This window comes from Oncorhynchus masou, unplaced genomic scaffold (genome assembly GCF_036934945.1).
Source record: "Oncorhynchus masou masou isolate Uvic2021 unplaced genomic scaffold, UVic_Omas_1.1 unplaced_scaffold_2203, whole genome shotgun sequence".
Lineage (NCBI taxonomy): Eukaryota > Metazoa > Chordata > Actinopteri > Salmoniformes > Salmonidae > Oncorhynchus > Oncorhynchus masou.
In genome coordinates this window covers 50,001-65,000 of record NW_027008678.1, presented here as the reverse complement: position 1 = coordinate 65,000, position 15,000 = coordinate 50,001, and the positions used below count along the sequence as shown (strand labels likewise).

Genomic DNA, 15,000 nt, shown 5'->3' with positions numbered 1-15,000 from the left:
CCTCCCTCTCTCACCCTCTCCTCCTCCCTCTCTCACCCTCTCCTCCTCCCTCTCTCACCCTCTCCTCCCCCTCTCTCCCCCTCTCCCCCTCTCACCCTCCCCTCCCTCTCTCACCCTCTCCTCCTCCCCTCTCACCCTCTCTCACCCTCTCCTCCCCCTCCCCCCCCTCTCTCACCCTCTCCCTACTCCCTCTCTCACCCTCTCCTCCCCCTCTCTCACCCCCTCTCCTCCCCCTCTCTCCCCCTCTCTCACCCCCTCTCCCCCCTCTCTCACCCTCTCCCACCTCTCTCACCCTCTCCCACCCTCTCTCATCTTCTCTCACCCTCTGCCCCCTCTCACCCCCTCTCTCCTCCAGTCACCCCCTCACTCACCCTCTCATCCCCTAGACACTCACCCCTCTCTCACCCAGTATCTAGACACTACAGCCCTGTGTCCTCCAGTATCTAGACACTACAGCCCTGTGTCCTCCAGTATCTAGACACTACAGCCCTGTGTCCTCCAGTATCTAGACACTACAGCCCTGTGTCCTCCAGTATCTAGACACTACAGCCCTGTGTCCTCCAGTATCTAGACACTGTGTGTGTGTGTGTGTGTGTGTGTGTGTGTGTGTGTGTGTGTGTGTGTGTGTGTGTGTGTGTGTGTGTGTGTGTGTGTGTATAGATCATAGACACTCCCTACATGGTCCATCCTGCCAAGAAGAACTTCCTGCCTGGCATGCTGTTCCAGAACCCTAACATCAACCTGACTGTAGGAAGCATGTACCGGTGAGAGACACACACACACACACACACACACACACACACACACACACACACACACACACACACACACACACACACACACACACACACACACAGACCAACATACACACACCATTCACATCACTGGACACAGACATTAGTTCAGTTTGATTTAGTTGTTTAACTACGTGACTTCACAGTCAAATCAACAAAATACTCATTGGATTGAAAAAGGGCACCAATTCCCCCAAATTCCTCTACAGTAGTTAGGATTACAGTAGCTAGGATTACAGTAGCTAGGTTTACAGTAGCCAGGATTACAGTAGCTAGGTTTACAGTAGCTAGGATTACAGTAGCTAGGATTACAGTAGCTAGGTTTACAGAAACTAGGTTTACAGAAGCTAGGATTACAGAAGTTAGGTTTACAGTAACTAGGTTTACAGTAATTTGGATTACACAAGATAAGTTTACAGTAGCTTGGTTTACAGAAGCTAGGTTTACAGTAGTTTGGATTACAGAAGCTAAGATTACAGTAGCTAGGTTTACAGTAGCTCGGTTTACAGAACCTAGGTTTACAGAAGCTAGGATTACACTAGTTAGGTTTACAGTAGCTAGGTTTACAGTAGCTAGGTTTACAGAAGCTAGGTTTACAGTAGCTGGGTTTACAGTAACTAGGTTTACAGAAGACAGGTTTACAATAGATAGGTTTACAGAAGCTATGTTTCCAGTAGCTAGGTTTACATAAGACAGGTTTACAGTAGCTAGGTTTATAGAAGCTAGGTTTACAGTAGTTTGGATTACAGAAGCTTTGTTTACAGTAGCTAGGTTTACAGTAGTTTGGATTACAGAAGCTAGGTTTACAGAAGCTAGGATTACAGAAGCTAGGTTTACAGAAGCTAGGTTTACAGTAACTCGGTTTACAGAATCTAGGTTTACAGTAGTTTGGATTATAGAAGATAGGTTTACAGGTGTTTGGATTACAGAAGCTAGGTTTACAGAAGCTAGGTTTACAGTATCTAGGTTTACAGAAGCTTGGTTTACAGAAGCTAGGTTTACAGTAACTCGGTTTACAGAAGCTAGGTTTACAGTAGTTTGGATTACAGAAGATAGGCTTACAGCAGTTTGGATTACAGTAACTAGGTTTACAGAAACTAGGTTTACAGTAGTTTGGATTACAGAAGTTAGGTTTACAGTAGTTAGGTTTACAGTAATTTGACTATGCTATGATAACAACGGTGTGTGTGTGTGTGTGTGTGTGTGTGTAGAGACTGCTATGATAACAACGGGCTGTACCATGCTCTGCAGCTGGAGACAATGTTCAACATCAACACCTTCCTCAAAACAACCGTGGTATGTCAGGGTCTGTGTGTGTGTGTGGGGGGGGTCTGTGTGTGTGGGAGGGGGTATGTGTGTGTGTGTGGGGGGTCTGTGTGTGTGTGGTCGGGGGGTCTGTGTGTGTGTGTGGGAGGGGGGGTATGTGTGTGTGTGTGGGGGGGTCTGTGTGTGTGGGGGGGGGGTCTGTGTGTGGGGGGGGTCTGTGTGTGTGTGGGGGGTCTGTGTGTGTGTGTGGGGATCTGTGTGTGTATGAGGGGGGGTCTGTGTGTGTGGGGGGTCTGTGTGTGTGGGGGGTCTGTGTGGGAGTGTCTGTGTGTGTGGGGGGTCTGTGTGTGTGTGTGTGTGTGGGGATCTGTGTGTGTATGGGGGGGGTCTGTGTGTGTGGGGGGTCTGTGTGGGTGGACTCAGTGTGTGTGTGGGGAGGGGGTTCTGTGTGTGTGGGGGGGGGCTCGGTGTGTGTGTGTGTGGGGGGGGTCTGTGTGTGTGTGGGGGGGTCTGTGTGTGTGTGTGGGAGGGGGTATGTGTGTGTGTGTGTGTGTGGGGGGGGTCTGTGTGTGTGTGTGTGTGGTGATCTGTGTGTGTATGTGGGGGGGTCTGTGTGTGTGGGGGGTCTGTGTGTGTGTGGGGGGGTCTGTGTGGGAGTGTCTGTGTGTGTGTGTGGGAGTGTCTGTGTGTGTGTGTGTGTGTGGGAGGGTGTGTGTGTGTCTGTGTGGGAGGGTGTGTGTGTGTCTGTGTGGGAGGGTCTGTGTGTGTGTGTGTGTGGGGGGGGTCTGTGTGTGGGGGGGGCTCAGTGTGTGTGTGTGGGGGGGGGGGGTCTGTGTGTGTGTGTGGGAGGGGGTATGTGTGTGTGGGGGGGTCTGTGTGTGTGTGTGTGTGGTGATCTGTGTGTGTATGTGGGGGGGGTCTGTGTGTGGGGGGGTCTGTGTGTGTGTGTGGGGGGTCTGTGTGGGAGTGTCTGTGTGTGTGTGTGGGAGTGTCTGTGTGTGTGTGTGTGTGGGGGTCTGTGTGTGTGGGAGGGTCTGTGTGTGTGTGTGTGGGAGGGTCTGTGTGTGTGTGTGTGGGAGGGTGTGTGTGTGTCTGTGTGGGAGGGTCTGTGTGTGTCTGTGTGGGAGGGTCTGTGTGTGTCTGTGTGGGAGGGTCTGTGTGTGTGTGGGGGGGTCTGTGTGTGTGTGTGTGTGTGTGTGTGTGTGTGTGTGTGTGTGTGTGTGTGTGTGTGTGTGTGTGTGTGTGGGGGAGGGTCTGTGTGTGTGTGTGTGGGAGTGTCTGTGTGTCTGTGTGGGAGGGTCTGTGTGTGTCTGTGTGGGAGGGTCTGTGTGTGTGTGTGTGGGAGGGTCTGTGTGTGTGTGTGTGTGTGTGTGTGTGTGTGTGTGTGTGTGGGGGGAGGGTCTGTGTGTGTGTGTGTGTGTGTGTGTGTGTGTGTGTGTGGAGGAGGGTCTGTGTGTGTGTGTGTGTGTGTCTGTGTGTGTGTGTGTGTGTGTGGGGGAGGGTCTGTGTGTGTGTGTGTGGGAGTGTCTGTGTGTCTGTGTGGGAGGGTCTGTGTGTGTCTGTGTGGGAGGGTCTGTGTGTGTGTGTGTGGGAGGGTCTGTGTGTGTGTGTGTGTGTGTGTGTGTGTGTGTGTGTGTGTGTGTGTGTGTGTGTGTGTGTGTGTGTGTGTGGGAGGGTGTGTGTGTGTGGGAGGGTCTGTGTGTGTCTGTGTGGGAGGGTCTGTGTGTGTCTGTGTGTGTGTGTGGGGGAGGGTCTGTGTGTGTCTGTGTGTGTGTGTGGGGGAGGGTCTGTGTGTGTGTGTGTGGGAGGGTCTGTGTGTGTGTGTGTGTGTGGGAGGGTCTGTGTGTGTGTGTGTGTGTGTGTTACAGTTCTGCCATTGGGTTATTGTTCTAGATAAAGTGTTGAGATAGTCATTCCTAGAACTGTTACACACCCTACCATTCATAAGTGTTTTTGTATCGGTCTCTGTGCCTCTGTGTCTGTGTGTGTGTGTGTGTGTGTGTGTGTGTGTGTGTGTGTGTGTGTGTGTGTGTGTGTGTGTGTGTGTGTGTGTGTGTGTGTGTGTGTGTGTCTGTGTGTGTGCGTGTGTGTGTGTGTCAGTTTAACAAGGACCTGGTGAAGGTGTTTGACAGCGTGAGCATCGACCTCCAGAGCATTGTGTTATTGGAGCAGGATGGACGGGATAACCTGCTAACCTTCTCTAACGCTGGGATAGGAGATATTAACTATGCTGCTTACCTAGCAGAGGTATAACCCCTGACCTCTAGCCACTGAACCATGACCCTTAACCCATGACCCCTGTACAGTAACCACTGAACCCTAACCACTGAACCCTAACCCATGACCCCTGACCTCTAACCACTTAACACTGACCCCTGACCACTAAACCCTGATCCCTAACCACTGAACCCTGACCCCTAACGAGAGGTCGACCGTTTAATCGGAATGGCCGATTTCAAGTTTTCATAACAATCGGAAATCGGAATTTTGGGGCGCTGATTTGATTTTTTATACCTTTATTTAAGGCAATTCAGCTAAGAACACTTCTTATTTTCAATGACGGTGGGTTAACTGCCTGTTCAGGGGCAGAACGACAGATGTTTACCTTGTCAGCTCGGGGGATCCAATCTTGCAACCTTACAGTTAACTAGTCCAACGCTCTAACCACCTGCCTCTCATTGCACTCCACGAGGAGCCTGCCTGTTACGTGAATGCAGTAAGAAGCCAAGGTAAGTTGCTAGCTAGCATTAAACTTATCTTATAAAAAACAATCAATCATAATCACTAGTTAACTACACATGGTTGATGATATTACTAGTTTATCTAGCGTGTCCTGCGTTGAATATAATCGATGCAACGCTGGGGGATGATTTAACAAAAGCGCGTTTGGGAAAAAAGCACAATCGTTGGACGGCTGTACCTAACCATAAACACCAATGCCTTTCTTAAAATCAATACACAGAAGTATATATTTTTAACCCTGCATATTTAGCGAAAAAAATCCAGGTTAGCAGGCAATATTAACCAGGAAATTGTGTCACTTCTCTTGCGTTCGGAGTCGGTGTATATGCAACAGTTTGGGCCGCCGGGCTCATTGCGAACAAGTTTGCCAGAATTTTACTTAATTATGACATAACATTGAAGGTTGTGCAAAGTAACAAGGAATATTTAGACTTATGGTGCCACCCGTTAGATAAAAAACGTTTTGTTTTCGAAATGATAGTTTCCGGATTCGACCATATTAATGACCAAAGGCTCGTATTTCTGTGTGTTATGTTATAATTAAGTCTACGAGCCCAGTGAGGAGCGAGGAGAGTGATGGAAGCTATACTGTTACACTGCCAATAGTGCCTATAAGAACATCCAATAGTCAAAGGTATATGAAATACAAATGGTATAGAGAGAAATAGTCCTATAATAACTACAACCTAAAACTTCTTACCTGGGAATACTCATGTTAAAAGGAACCACCAGCTTTCATATGTTCTCATGTTCTGAGCAAGGAACTGAAACGTTAGCTTTCTAACATGGCACATATTGCACTTTTACTTTCTTCTCCAACACTTTGTTTTTTCATTATTGAAATCAAATTGAACATGTTTCATTATTTATTTGAGGCTAAATTGATTTTATTGATGTATTAAGTTAAAATAAGTGTTAATTCAGTATTGTTGTAATTATTATTATTATTATTATTATTTTTTTTTTTTTTTTATTTTTAAATCGGCCGATTAATCGGTAGCTGCTTTTTTGGCCCGAAATCAGCGTTGAAAAATCATAATCGGTCGACCTCTACCCCTAACCCCTGACCCCTAACCACTAAACCCTGACCCCTAAACCCTGACCCCTGATCACTAAACCCTGACCCTAACCACTAAACCCTGACCCCTAACCACTAAACCCTGACCCCTAAACCCTGACCCCTAACCACTAAACCCTGACCCCTAACCACTAAACCCTGACCCCTGACTCTGTGTGTAGGTGAATAAAGGTGTAACTCTGGTGGATCTGCTGTCGTTTTCCAATGAGCTGGAGGCCCAGGCCGACCTTCTGGTGAGTCCCCTAACCCTAACCCCTAACGAGCTGGAGGCCCAGGCCGACCTTCTGGTGAGTCCCCTAACCCTAACCCCTAACGAGCTGTAGGCCCAGGCCGACCTTCTGGTGAGTCCCCTAACCCTAACCCCTAACGAGCTGGAGGCCCAGGCCGACCTTCTGGTGAGTCTCCTAACCCCTAGACCCTAACCCCTAACAAGCTGGAGGCCCAGGCCGACCTTCTGGTGAGTCCTCTAACCCTAACCCCTAACGAGCTGGAGGCCCAGGCCGACCTTCTGGTGAGTCTCCTAACCCCTAGACCCTAACCCCTAACGAGCTGTAGGCCCAGGCCGACCTTCTGGTGAGTCCCCTAACCCCTCTAGACCCTAACCCCTAACAAGCTGGAGGCCCAGGCTGACCTTCTGGTGAGTCCCCTAACCCCTCTAGACCCTAACCCCTAACAAGCTGGAGGCCCAGGCCGACCTTCTGGTGAGTCCTCTAACCCTAACCCCTAACGAGCTGGAGGCCCAGGCCGACCTTCTGGTGAGTCTCCTAACCCCTAGACCCTAACCCCTAACGAGCTGTAGGCCCAGGCCGACCTTCTGGTGAGTCCCCTAGACCCTAACCCCTAACGAGCTGGAGGCCCAGGCCGACCTTCTGGTGAGTCCCCTAACCCCTAACGAGCTGGAGGCCCAGGCCGACCTTCTGGTGAGTCCCCTAACCCTAACCCCTAACGAGCTGGAGGCCCAGGCCGACCTTCTGGTGAGTCCCCTAACCCTAACCCCTAATGAGCTGGAGGCCCAGGCCAACCTTCTGGTGAGTCCCCTAACCCCTCTAGACCCTAACCCCTAACGAGCTGGAGGCCCAGGCCGACCTTCTGGTGAGTCTCCTAACCCCTAGACCCTAACCCCTAACGAGCTGGAGGCCCAGGCCGACCTTCTGGTGAGTCCCCTAACCCCTAGACCCTAACGAGCTGGAGGCCCAGGCCGACCTTCTGGTGAGTCCCCTAACCCTAACCCCTAACGAGCTGGAGGCCCAGGCCAACCTTCTGGTGAGTCCCCTAACCCCTCTAGACCCTAACCCCTAACGAGCTGGAGGCCCAGGCCGACCTTCTGGTGAGTCTCCTAACCCCTAGACCCTAACCCCTAACGAGCTGGAGGCCCAGGCCGACCTTCTGGTGAGTCCCCTAACCCCTAGACCCTAACGAGCTGGAGGCCCAGGCCGACCTTCTGGTGAGTCCCCTAACCCTAACCCCTAACGAGCTGGAGGCCCAGGCCAACCTTCTGGTGAGTCCCCTAACCCCTCTAGACCCTAACCCCTAACGAGCTGGAGGCCCAGGCCGACCTTCTGGTGAGTCCCCTAACCCCTAGACGTCCTGTGTGTTAATATGGATATGGTGAGGCTAAATGCTAATGCTACTTCCCGTGTGTTTGTGTGTAGCCGCGGGGAGCTCTAGAGAATGCTTTGAAGGGTCATGCCAGCAGCATACGACAGATCCACAGAGAACAGGTCGTCCCCATGGAGCAGGCCATGGTAAACCCACACACACACACACATATACACACTCACACAGAGAACAGGTCGTCCCTATGGAGCAGGCCATGGTAAACCCACACACACACACACATATACACACTCACACAGAGAACAGGTCGTCCCCATGGAGCAGGCCATGGTAAACCCACACACACACACACATATACACACTCACACAGAGAACAGGTCGTCCCTATGGAGCAGGCCATGGTAAACCCACACACCCCGACGCGCACTCACACACACACACTCACATATACACACTCACACAAACCCACACACCCCGACGTGCACTCACACACACACACACACACTCACACAAACCCACACACCCCGACGCGCACACACACACACACACACTCACATATACACACTCACACAAACCCACACACCCCGACGCGCACTCACACACACACACTCACATATACACACTCACACAAACCCACACACCCCGACGCGCACTCACACACACACACTCAACCTCACATATACACACTCACACACCCCGACGCGCACTCACACACACACACTCAACCTCACATATACACACTCACACACCCCGACGCGCACTCACACACACATATACACACTCACACAAACTCACACACCCCGACGCACACTCACACACACATATACACACTCATACACACCCACACACCCCAACGCGCACTCACACACACACACTCACACTCACATATACACACTCACACACCCCGACGCGCACTCACACACACATATACACACTCACACAAACTCACACACCCCGACGCGCACTCACACACACATATACACACTCACACAAACCCACACACCCCAACGCGCACTCACACACACACACACACACACACTCACATATACACACTCACACAAACTCACACACCCCGACGCACACTCACACACACACACACACACTCACATATACACACTCACACAAACCCACACACCCCGACGCACACTCACACACACACACACACTCACATATACACACTCACATACGCACACACGTGTACTCACATACTCATATAAACAGTCTTTCTCCCAAAGACCTGGTAAGAGACAGCTTGACTGATTTCTGTTCTTCCTCAACGTTCCTGCTGTTCTCTCTCTCCCTCTCCCTCCCCCCATTTCTTCTCTCTCTCCCTCTCCCTCCCCCCATTTCTTCTCTCTCTCCCTCTCCCTCCCCCCATTTCTTCTCTCTCCCCCTCGGTTTCTCTTCTTGTCTTTCTCTCTCACTAATATTCACATATAAATGGTGGCCCAGAAATTTGTCAGAGCGCGGGTAAGCTTGGTGTCTGTGTCTGTCTCTCTCTCCTCCTCCTCCTCCTCTTCCTCCCCCCTCCCCTCTCTCTCCTCCCTCCCTGAAAGCGGGTAAGCTTGGTGTCTGTGTCTGTCTCTCTCTCCTCCTCCTCCTCCTCCTCTTCCTCCCCCCCCTCCCCTCTCTCTCCCTCCCTCCCTGAAATGTGTCCGAGCGCGGGTCTTGGTGTCTGTGTCTGTCTCTCTCTCCTCCTCCCCCTCTCTCCCTCCCTCCCTGAAATGTGTCCGAGCGCGGGTAAGCTTGGTGTCTGTGTCTGTCTCTCTCCTCCTCCTCCCCCCTCCCTCTCTCTCCCTCCCTCCCTGAAATGTGTCCGAGCGCGGGTAAGCTTGGTGTCTGTGTCTGTCTCTCTCTCCTCCTCCTCCCCCCCCCCCTCTCTCTCCCTCCCTCCCTGAAATGTGTCCGAGCGCGGGTAAGCTTGGTGTCTGTGTCTGTCTCTCTCTCCTCCTCCTCCCCCCCCCCCTCTCTCTCCCTCCCTCCCTGAAATGTGTCCGAGCGCGGGTAAGCTTGGTGTCTGTGTCTGTCTCTCTCTCCTCCTCCTCCTCCTCTTCCTCTCTCTCCCTCCCTCCCTGAAATGTGTCCGAGCGCGGGTAAGCTTGGTGTCTGTGTCTGTCTCTCTCCTCCTCCTCCTCCTCCCTTCCCCCCCCCCTCTCTCTCCCTCCCTCCCTGAAATGTGTCCGAGCGCGGGTAAGCTTGGTGTCTGTGTGTAGTTTGTGTATATTTCTACACCGAGCCTTCAGAAACTATTCACACCCCTTGACTTTGTTGTTGTGTTACAGCTGAATTTAAAATGGATTACATTTAGATGTTGTATCAGTGGCCTATACACAATAGCCCATAATATTGAAGGTGGAATAATGTTGTTTTTGTTTACAAAGTAATTAAAAATGAAAAGCTGAAACGTCTTGAGTCGATAAGTATTCAACCCCTTTGTTGTTGTGGCCTGAATAAGTTCAGGAGTAAAACTGTGCTGAACAAGTCACGTTTTAGGTTGCATAGACCCACTCTGTGTACAATAATAGTCTTTAACATGGTTTTTGACTAGCTCATCTCTTTACCCCACATATACAATTACACTATATATACAAAAGTATGTGGACACCCCGTCAAACTAGTGGATTTGGCTGTTTCAACCCGTTGCTGACAGGTGTATAAAATTGCGCACACAACCATGCATAGACAAAAACTGTCAGTAGAATGTCTATTATTGTGAAGTGGAAACGTCTAGGAGCAACAACGGCAAAGCCGCAAAGTGGTAGGCCACACAAGCTCACAGAACGGAACAACAGAGTGCTGAACAACGCAGTAAAACTCGTCTGTCGTCGGGCTGCAGCGCCGTTCCACTACCGAGATCCACACTGCCACTGGAGGTCAGCACAACAACTGTTCGTCTGTTCATGAAATGGGTTTCCGTGGCCGAGCAGCAGCACACAAGCCTAAGATCACCATGCGCAACGCCAAGCGTCGTCTGGAGTAAAGTTCACGGCCATTGGACTCTGATGAATCACGCTTCAACATCTGGCAGTTTGACGGACGGATCTGGGTTTGGCGGATTCCAGGAGAACGCTACCTGCCCCAATGCATAGTGCCAACTGTAAAGTTTGGTGGAGGAGGAATAATGCTCTCAGGCTGTTTTTCATGTTTCAGGCCCCTCGATTCCAGTGAAGGGAAGTCTTAACGCTACAGCATACAATGACATTCAAGACAGTTCTGTGCTTCCAACTTTGTGGCAACAGTTTGGGGAAGGCCCTTTCCTGTTTCAGCATGACAACGCTCCAGTGCACAAAGTGAGGTCCATACAGAAATGGTTTGCCGAGATCTGTGTGGAAGAACTTGACTGGCCTGCACAATGCCCTGACCTCAACCCCATCGAGCGAATTTGGGATGAATTGGAACGCCGACTGTGAGCCAGGCCTAATCGCCTAACAGCAGTGCCCGACCTCACTAATGCTCTTGTGGCTGAATGGAAGCAAGTCCCCGCAGCAATGTTCCTACATCTAGTGGAAAGCCTTCCCAGAAGAGTGGAGGCTGTTATAGCAGCAATGTTCCAACATCTAGAGGAAAGCCTTCCCAGAAGAGTGGAGGCTGTTATAGCAGCAATGTTCCAACATCTAGTGGAAAGCCTTCCCAGAGGAGTGGAGGCTGTTATAGCAGCAATGTTCCTACATCTAGTGGAAAGCCTTCCCAGAAGAGTGGAGGCTGTTATAGCAGCAATGTTCCAACATCTAGAGGAAAGCCTTCCCAGAAGAGTGGAGGCTGTTATAGCAGCAATGTTCCAACATCTAGTGGAAAGCCTTCCCAGAGGAGTGGAGGCTGTTATAGCAGCAATGTTCCTACATCTAGTGGAAAGCCTTCCCAGAAGAGTGGAGGCTGTTATAGCAGCAATGTTCCAACATCTAGTGGAAAGCCTTCCCAGAAGAGTGGAGGCTGTTATAACAGCAATGTTCCAACATCTAGAGGAAAGCCTTCCCAGAAGAGTGGAGGCTGTTATAGCAGCAATGTTCCTACATCTAGTGGAAAGCCTTCCCAGAAGAGTGGAGGCTGTTATAGCAGCAATGTTCCAACATCTAGTGGAAAGCCTTCCCAGAAGAGTGGAGGCTGTTATAGCAGCAATGTTCCAACATCTAGAGGAAAGCCTTCCCAGAAGAGTGGAGGCTGTTATAGCAGCAATGTTCCAACATCTAGTGGAAAGCCTTCCCAGAGGAGTGGAGGCTGTTATAGCAGCAATGTTCCAACATCTAGTGGAAAGTCTTCCCAGAAGAGTGGAGGCTGTTATAGCAGCAATGTTCCTACATCTAGTGGAAAGCCTTCCCAGAAGAGTGGAGGCTGTTATAGCAGCAATGTTCCTACATCTAGTGGAAAGCCTTCCCAGAAGAGTGGAGGCTGCTATAGCAGCAATGTTCCTACATCTAGTGGAAAGCCTTCCCAGAAGAGTGGAGGCTGTTATAGCAGCAAAGAGGGGAACAACTCTATATTAATGTCCATGATTTTGGAATGAGATGTTGGACAAGCAGTTGTCCACATACTGTTGGGCATAAAGTAATACTGTAAAACATGTGGGAAAGCAAATAACTTTTTGTCTTGAATACAAAGTGTTGTTTGGGGCAAATCAAATACAACACATTACTGAGAATTGCTCTCCATATTTTCAAGCATAGTGGTGGCTGCATCATGTTATGAGTATGCTTGTAATTGTTGACGATGAGGGAGTTTTTCAGAATAAAAGAGAAACGGAATGAAGCTAAACACAGGCAAAATCTGGTCCAGTCTGCTTTCCAACAGACACTGGGAGATTAATTCACCTTTCAGCAGGACAAGAACCTAAAACACAATCCTAGAGGAAAACCTGGTTCAGTCTGCATTCCACCAGACACCTTTCAGCAGGACAAGAACCTAAAACACAATCCTAGAGGAAAACCTGGTTCAGTCTGCTTTCCACCAGACACTGGGAGATTAATTCACCTTTCAGCAGGACAAGAACCTAAAACACAATCCTAGAGGAAAACCTGGTTCAGTCTGCTTTCCACCAGACACTGGGAGATTAATTCACCTTTCAGCAGGACAAGAACCTAAAACACAATCCTAGAGGAAAACCTGGTTCAGTCTGCATTCCACCAGACACCTTTCAGCAGGACAATAACCTAAAACACAAGGCCAAATCTACACTGGAGTTGCTTACCAAGAAGACAGTGAATGTTCCTGAGTGGAATAGTTACACTTTTGACTTAAATCTACTTGAACATCTGTGGAAAGATCCTGGAAATGGTTGTCGAGCAATGATCAACAACCAATGTGACAGAGCTTGAAGAATATGTTAACGAATAATGGGCAAATGTTGCACAATCCAGGTGTAGAAAGAGCTTAGAGACTTACCCAGAAAGACTCACAGCTGTAATGACTCTTAGACACTTACCCAGAAAGACTCACAGCTGTAATCACTCTTAGAGCCTTACCCTGAAAGACCCACAGCTCTTAGAGACTTACCCAGAAAGACTCACAGCTGTAATGACTCTCAGAGACTTACCCTGAAAGACTCATAGCTGTAATCACTCTCAGAGACTTACCCAGAAAGACTCACAGCTGTAATCACTCTTAGAAACTTACCCAGAAAACTGTAATCACTGCCAAAGGTGCTTCTACTAAGTATTGACTCAGGGGTGTGAATACTTATGTACATTAGATATTTCTGTATTTCATTTTCAATAAATGTTCTACCATTTCTCAAAACATGTTTTTAATTTGTCATTATGGGGTTTTGTGTATAGATGGGTGAGAATAAAACATCTATTTAATCCATTTTGAATTTAAATTGTAAGACAACTAAATGTGAAATAAGTCAAGGGGTATAGTTTCTGTGTGTGTGTATATACAGTACTAGTCAACGGTTTGGACACACCTACTCATTCAATGATGTTGTTCTGGACAGCGTTGTGTATTTGTGTTGTAATACGCTGTGGTACTCGGTGTGTGTTGTGATGTTGTTGTTCTGGACAGTGTTGTGTATTTGTGTTGTAATACGCTGTGGTACTCGGTGTGTGTTGTGTTGTGTATTTGTGTTGTAATACACTGTGGTACTCGGTGTGTGTTGTGGTGTTGTGTATTTGTGTTGTAATACACTGTGGTACTCGGTGTGTGTTGTGGTGTTGTGTATTTGTGTTGTAATACACTGTGGTACTCGGTGTGTGTTGTGGTGTTGTGTATTTGTGTTGTAATACACTGTGTTACTCGGTGTGTGTTGTGTTGTTGTGTATTTGTGTTGTAATACGCTGTGGTACTCGGTGTGTGTTGTGGTGTTGTGTATTTGTGTTGTAATACGCTGTGGTACTCGGTGTGTGTTGTGGTGTTGTGTATTTGTGTTGTAATACACTGTGGTACTTGGTGTGTGTTGTGTTGTGTATTTGTGTTGTAATACACTGTGGTACTCGGTGTGTGTTGTGGTGTTGTGTATTTGTGTTGTAATACGCTGTGGTACTCGGTGTGTGTTGTGGTGTTGTGTATTTGTGTTGTAATACACTGTGGTACTTGGTGTGTGTTGTGTGTTGTTCTGAACAGTGTTGTGTATTTGTGTTGTAATACGCTGTGGTACTCGGTGTGTGTTGTGGTGTTGTGTATTTGTGTTGTAATACGCTGTGGTACTCGGTGTGTGTTGTGATGTTGTGTATTTGTGTTGTAATACACTGTGGTACTCGGTGTGTGTTGTGTATTTGTGTTGTAATACACTGTGGTACTCGGTGTGTGTTGTGATGTTGTTGTTCTGGACAGCGTTGTGTATTTGTGTGAGAGAAAATAAATGTTGTTTGTGTTATTATTGGTTATTACCGTTTTACATTTTTCTATTGGTTTTAAAATGTTTATATTTTATTTTTTAAACTTCCGTTTAGCTTCAGTTAGTTTTCAGACTTGATTTGCTACTTTTTATTCACTTTCAGTTTTGAGGCAGTAATACAGAAGGTGATCGTCAGATCAAGGGTTAGTTTAGGTTTAAATGATAAAGTAATGATCAATGGATTTAAAATGAATAGCACTGAGACTGGTGGAACACACATGGTGGAAGGGAACTATCTCTCATGTTTACACCAATCCAATGCTTCTTTAGGAGTACATGTAAGAAGAATCAAGTTAGCAACCCAGATCATTGTTTCCCTGTTAGCTCGTGAGCTATCTGTAGAGATCTATCTGAAACACGGCCCTCTTCAGTAACTAGACCTATCTGAAACATGGCCCTCTTCAGTAACTAGACCAATCTGAAACATGGCCCTCTTCAGTAACTAGACCTATCTGAAACATGGCCCTCTTCAGTAACTAGACCTATCTGAAACATGGCCCTCTTCAGTAACTAGACCTATCTGAAACATGGCCCTCTTCAGTAACTAGACCTATCTGAAACATGGCCCTCTTCAGTAACTAGACCTATCTGAAACATGGCCCTCTTCAGTAACTAGACCTATCTGAAACATGGCTCTATTCAGTAACTAGACCTGTCTGAAACATGGCCCTCTTCAGTAACTAGACCTATCTGAAACATGGCTCTCTTCAGTAACTAGACCTATCTGAAACACG

The 15,000-nt window shown here is 48.5% G+C and overlaps 1 protein-coding gene across 1 annotated transcript in view; it reads left to right on the top strand.

Moving 5' to 3' along the window:
- Nucleotides 1-15,000, top strand: part of LOC135533083 (prominin-1-A-like) — a gene marked incomplete at its 5' end in the record, with an annotated part of 55,367 nt that overhangs the window by 12,510 nt on the left and 27,857 nt on the right. Inside the window, 6 exons of the mRNA XM_064960481.1 lie at nt 661-764; nt 2,006-2,090; nt 4,161-4,307; nt 6,042-6,113; nt 7,533-7,625; nt 8,890-8,907. Of these exons, the coding sequence (XP_064816553.1) occupies nt 661-764; nt 2,006-2,090; nt 4,161-4,307; nt 6,042-6,113; nt 7,533-7,625; nt 8,890-8,907 (519 nt within the window). The remainder of the gene's footprint in view (nt 1-660; nt 765-2,005; nt 2,091-4,160; nt 4,308-6,041; nt 6,114-7,532; nt 7,626-8,889; nt 8,908-15,000) is intronic.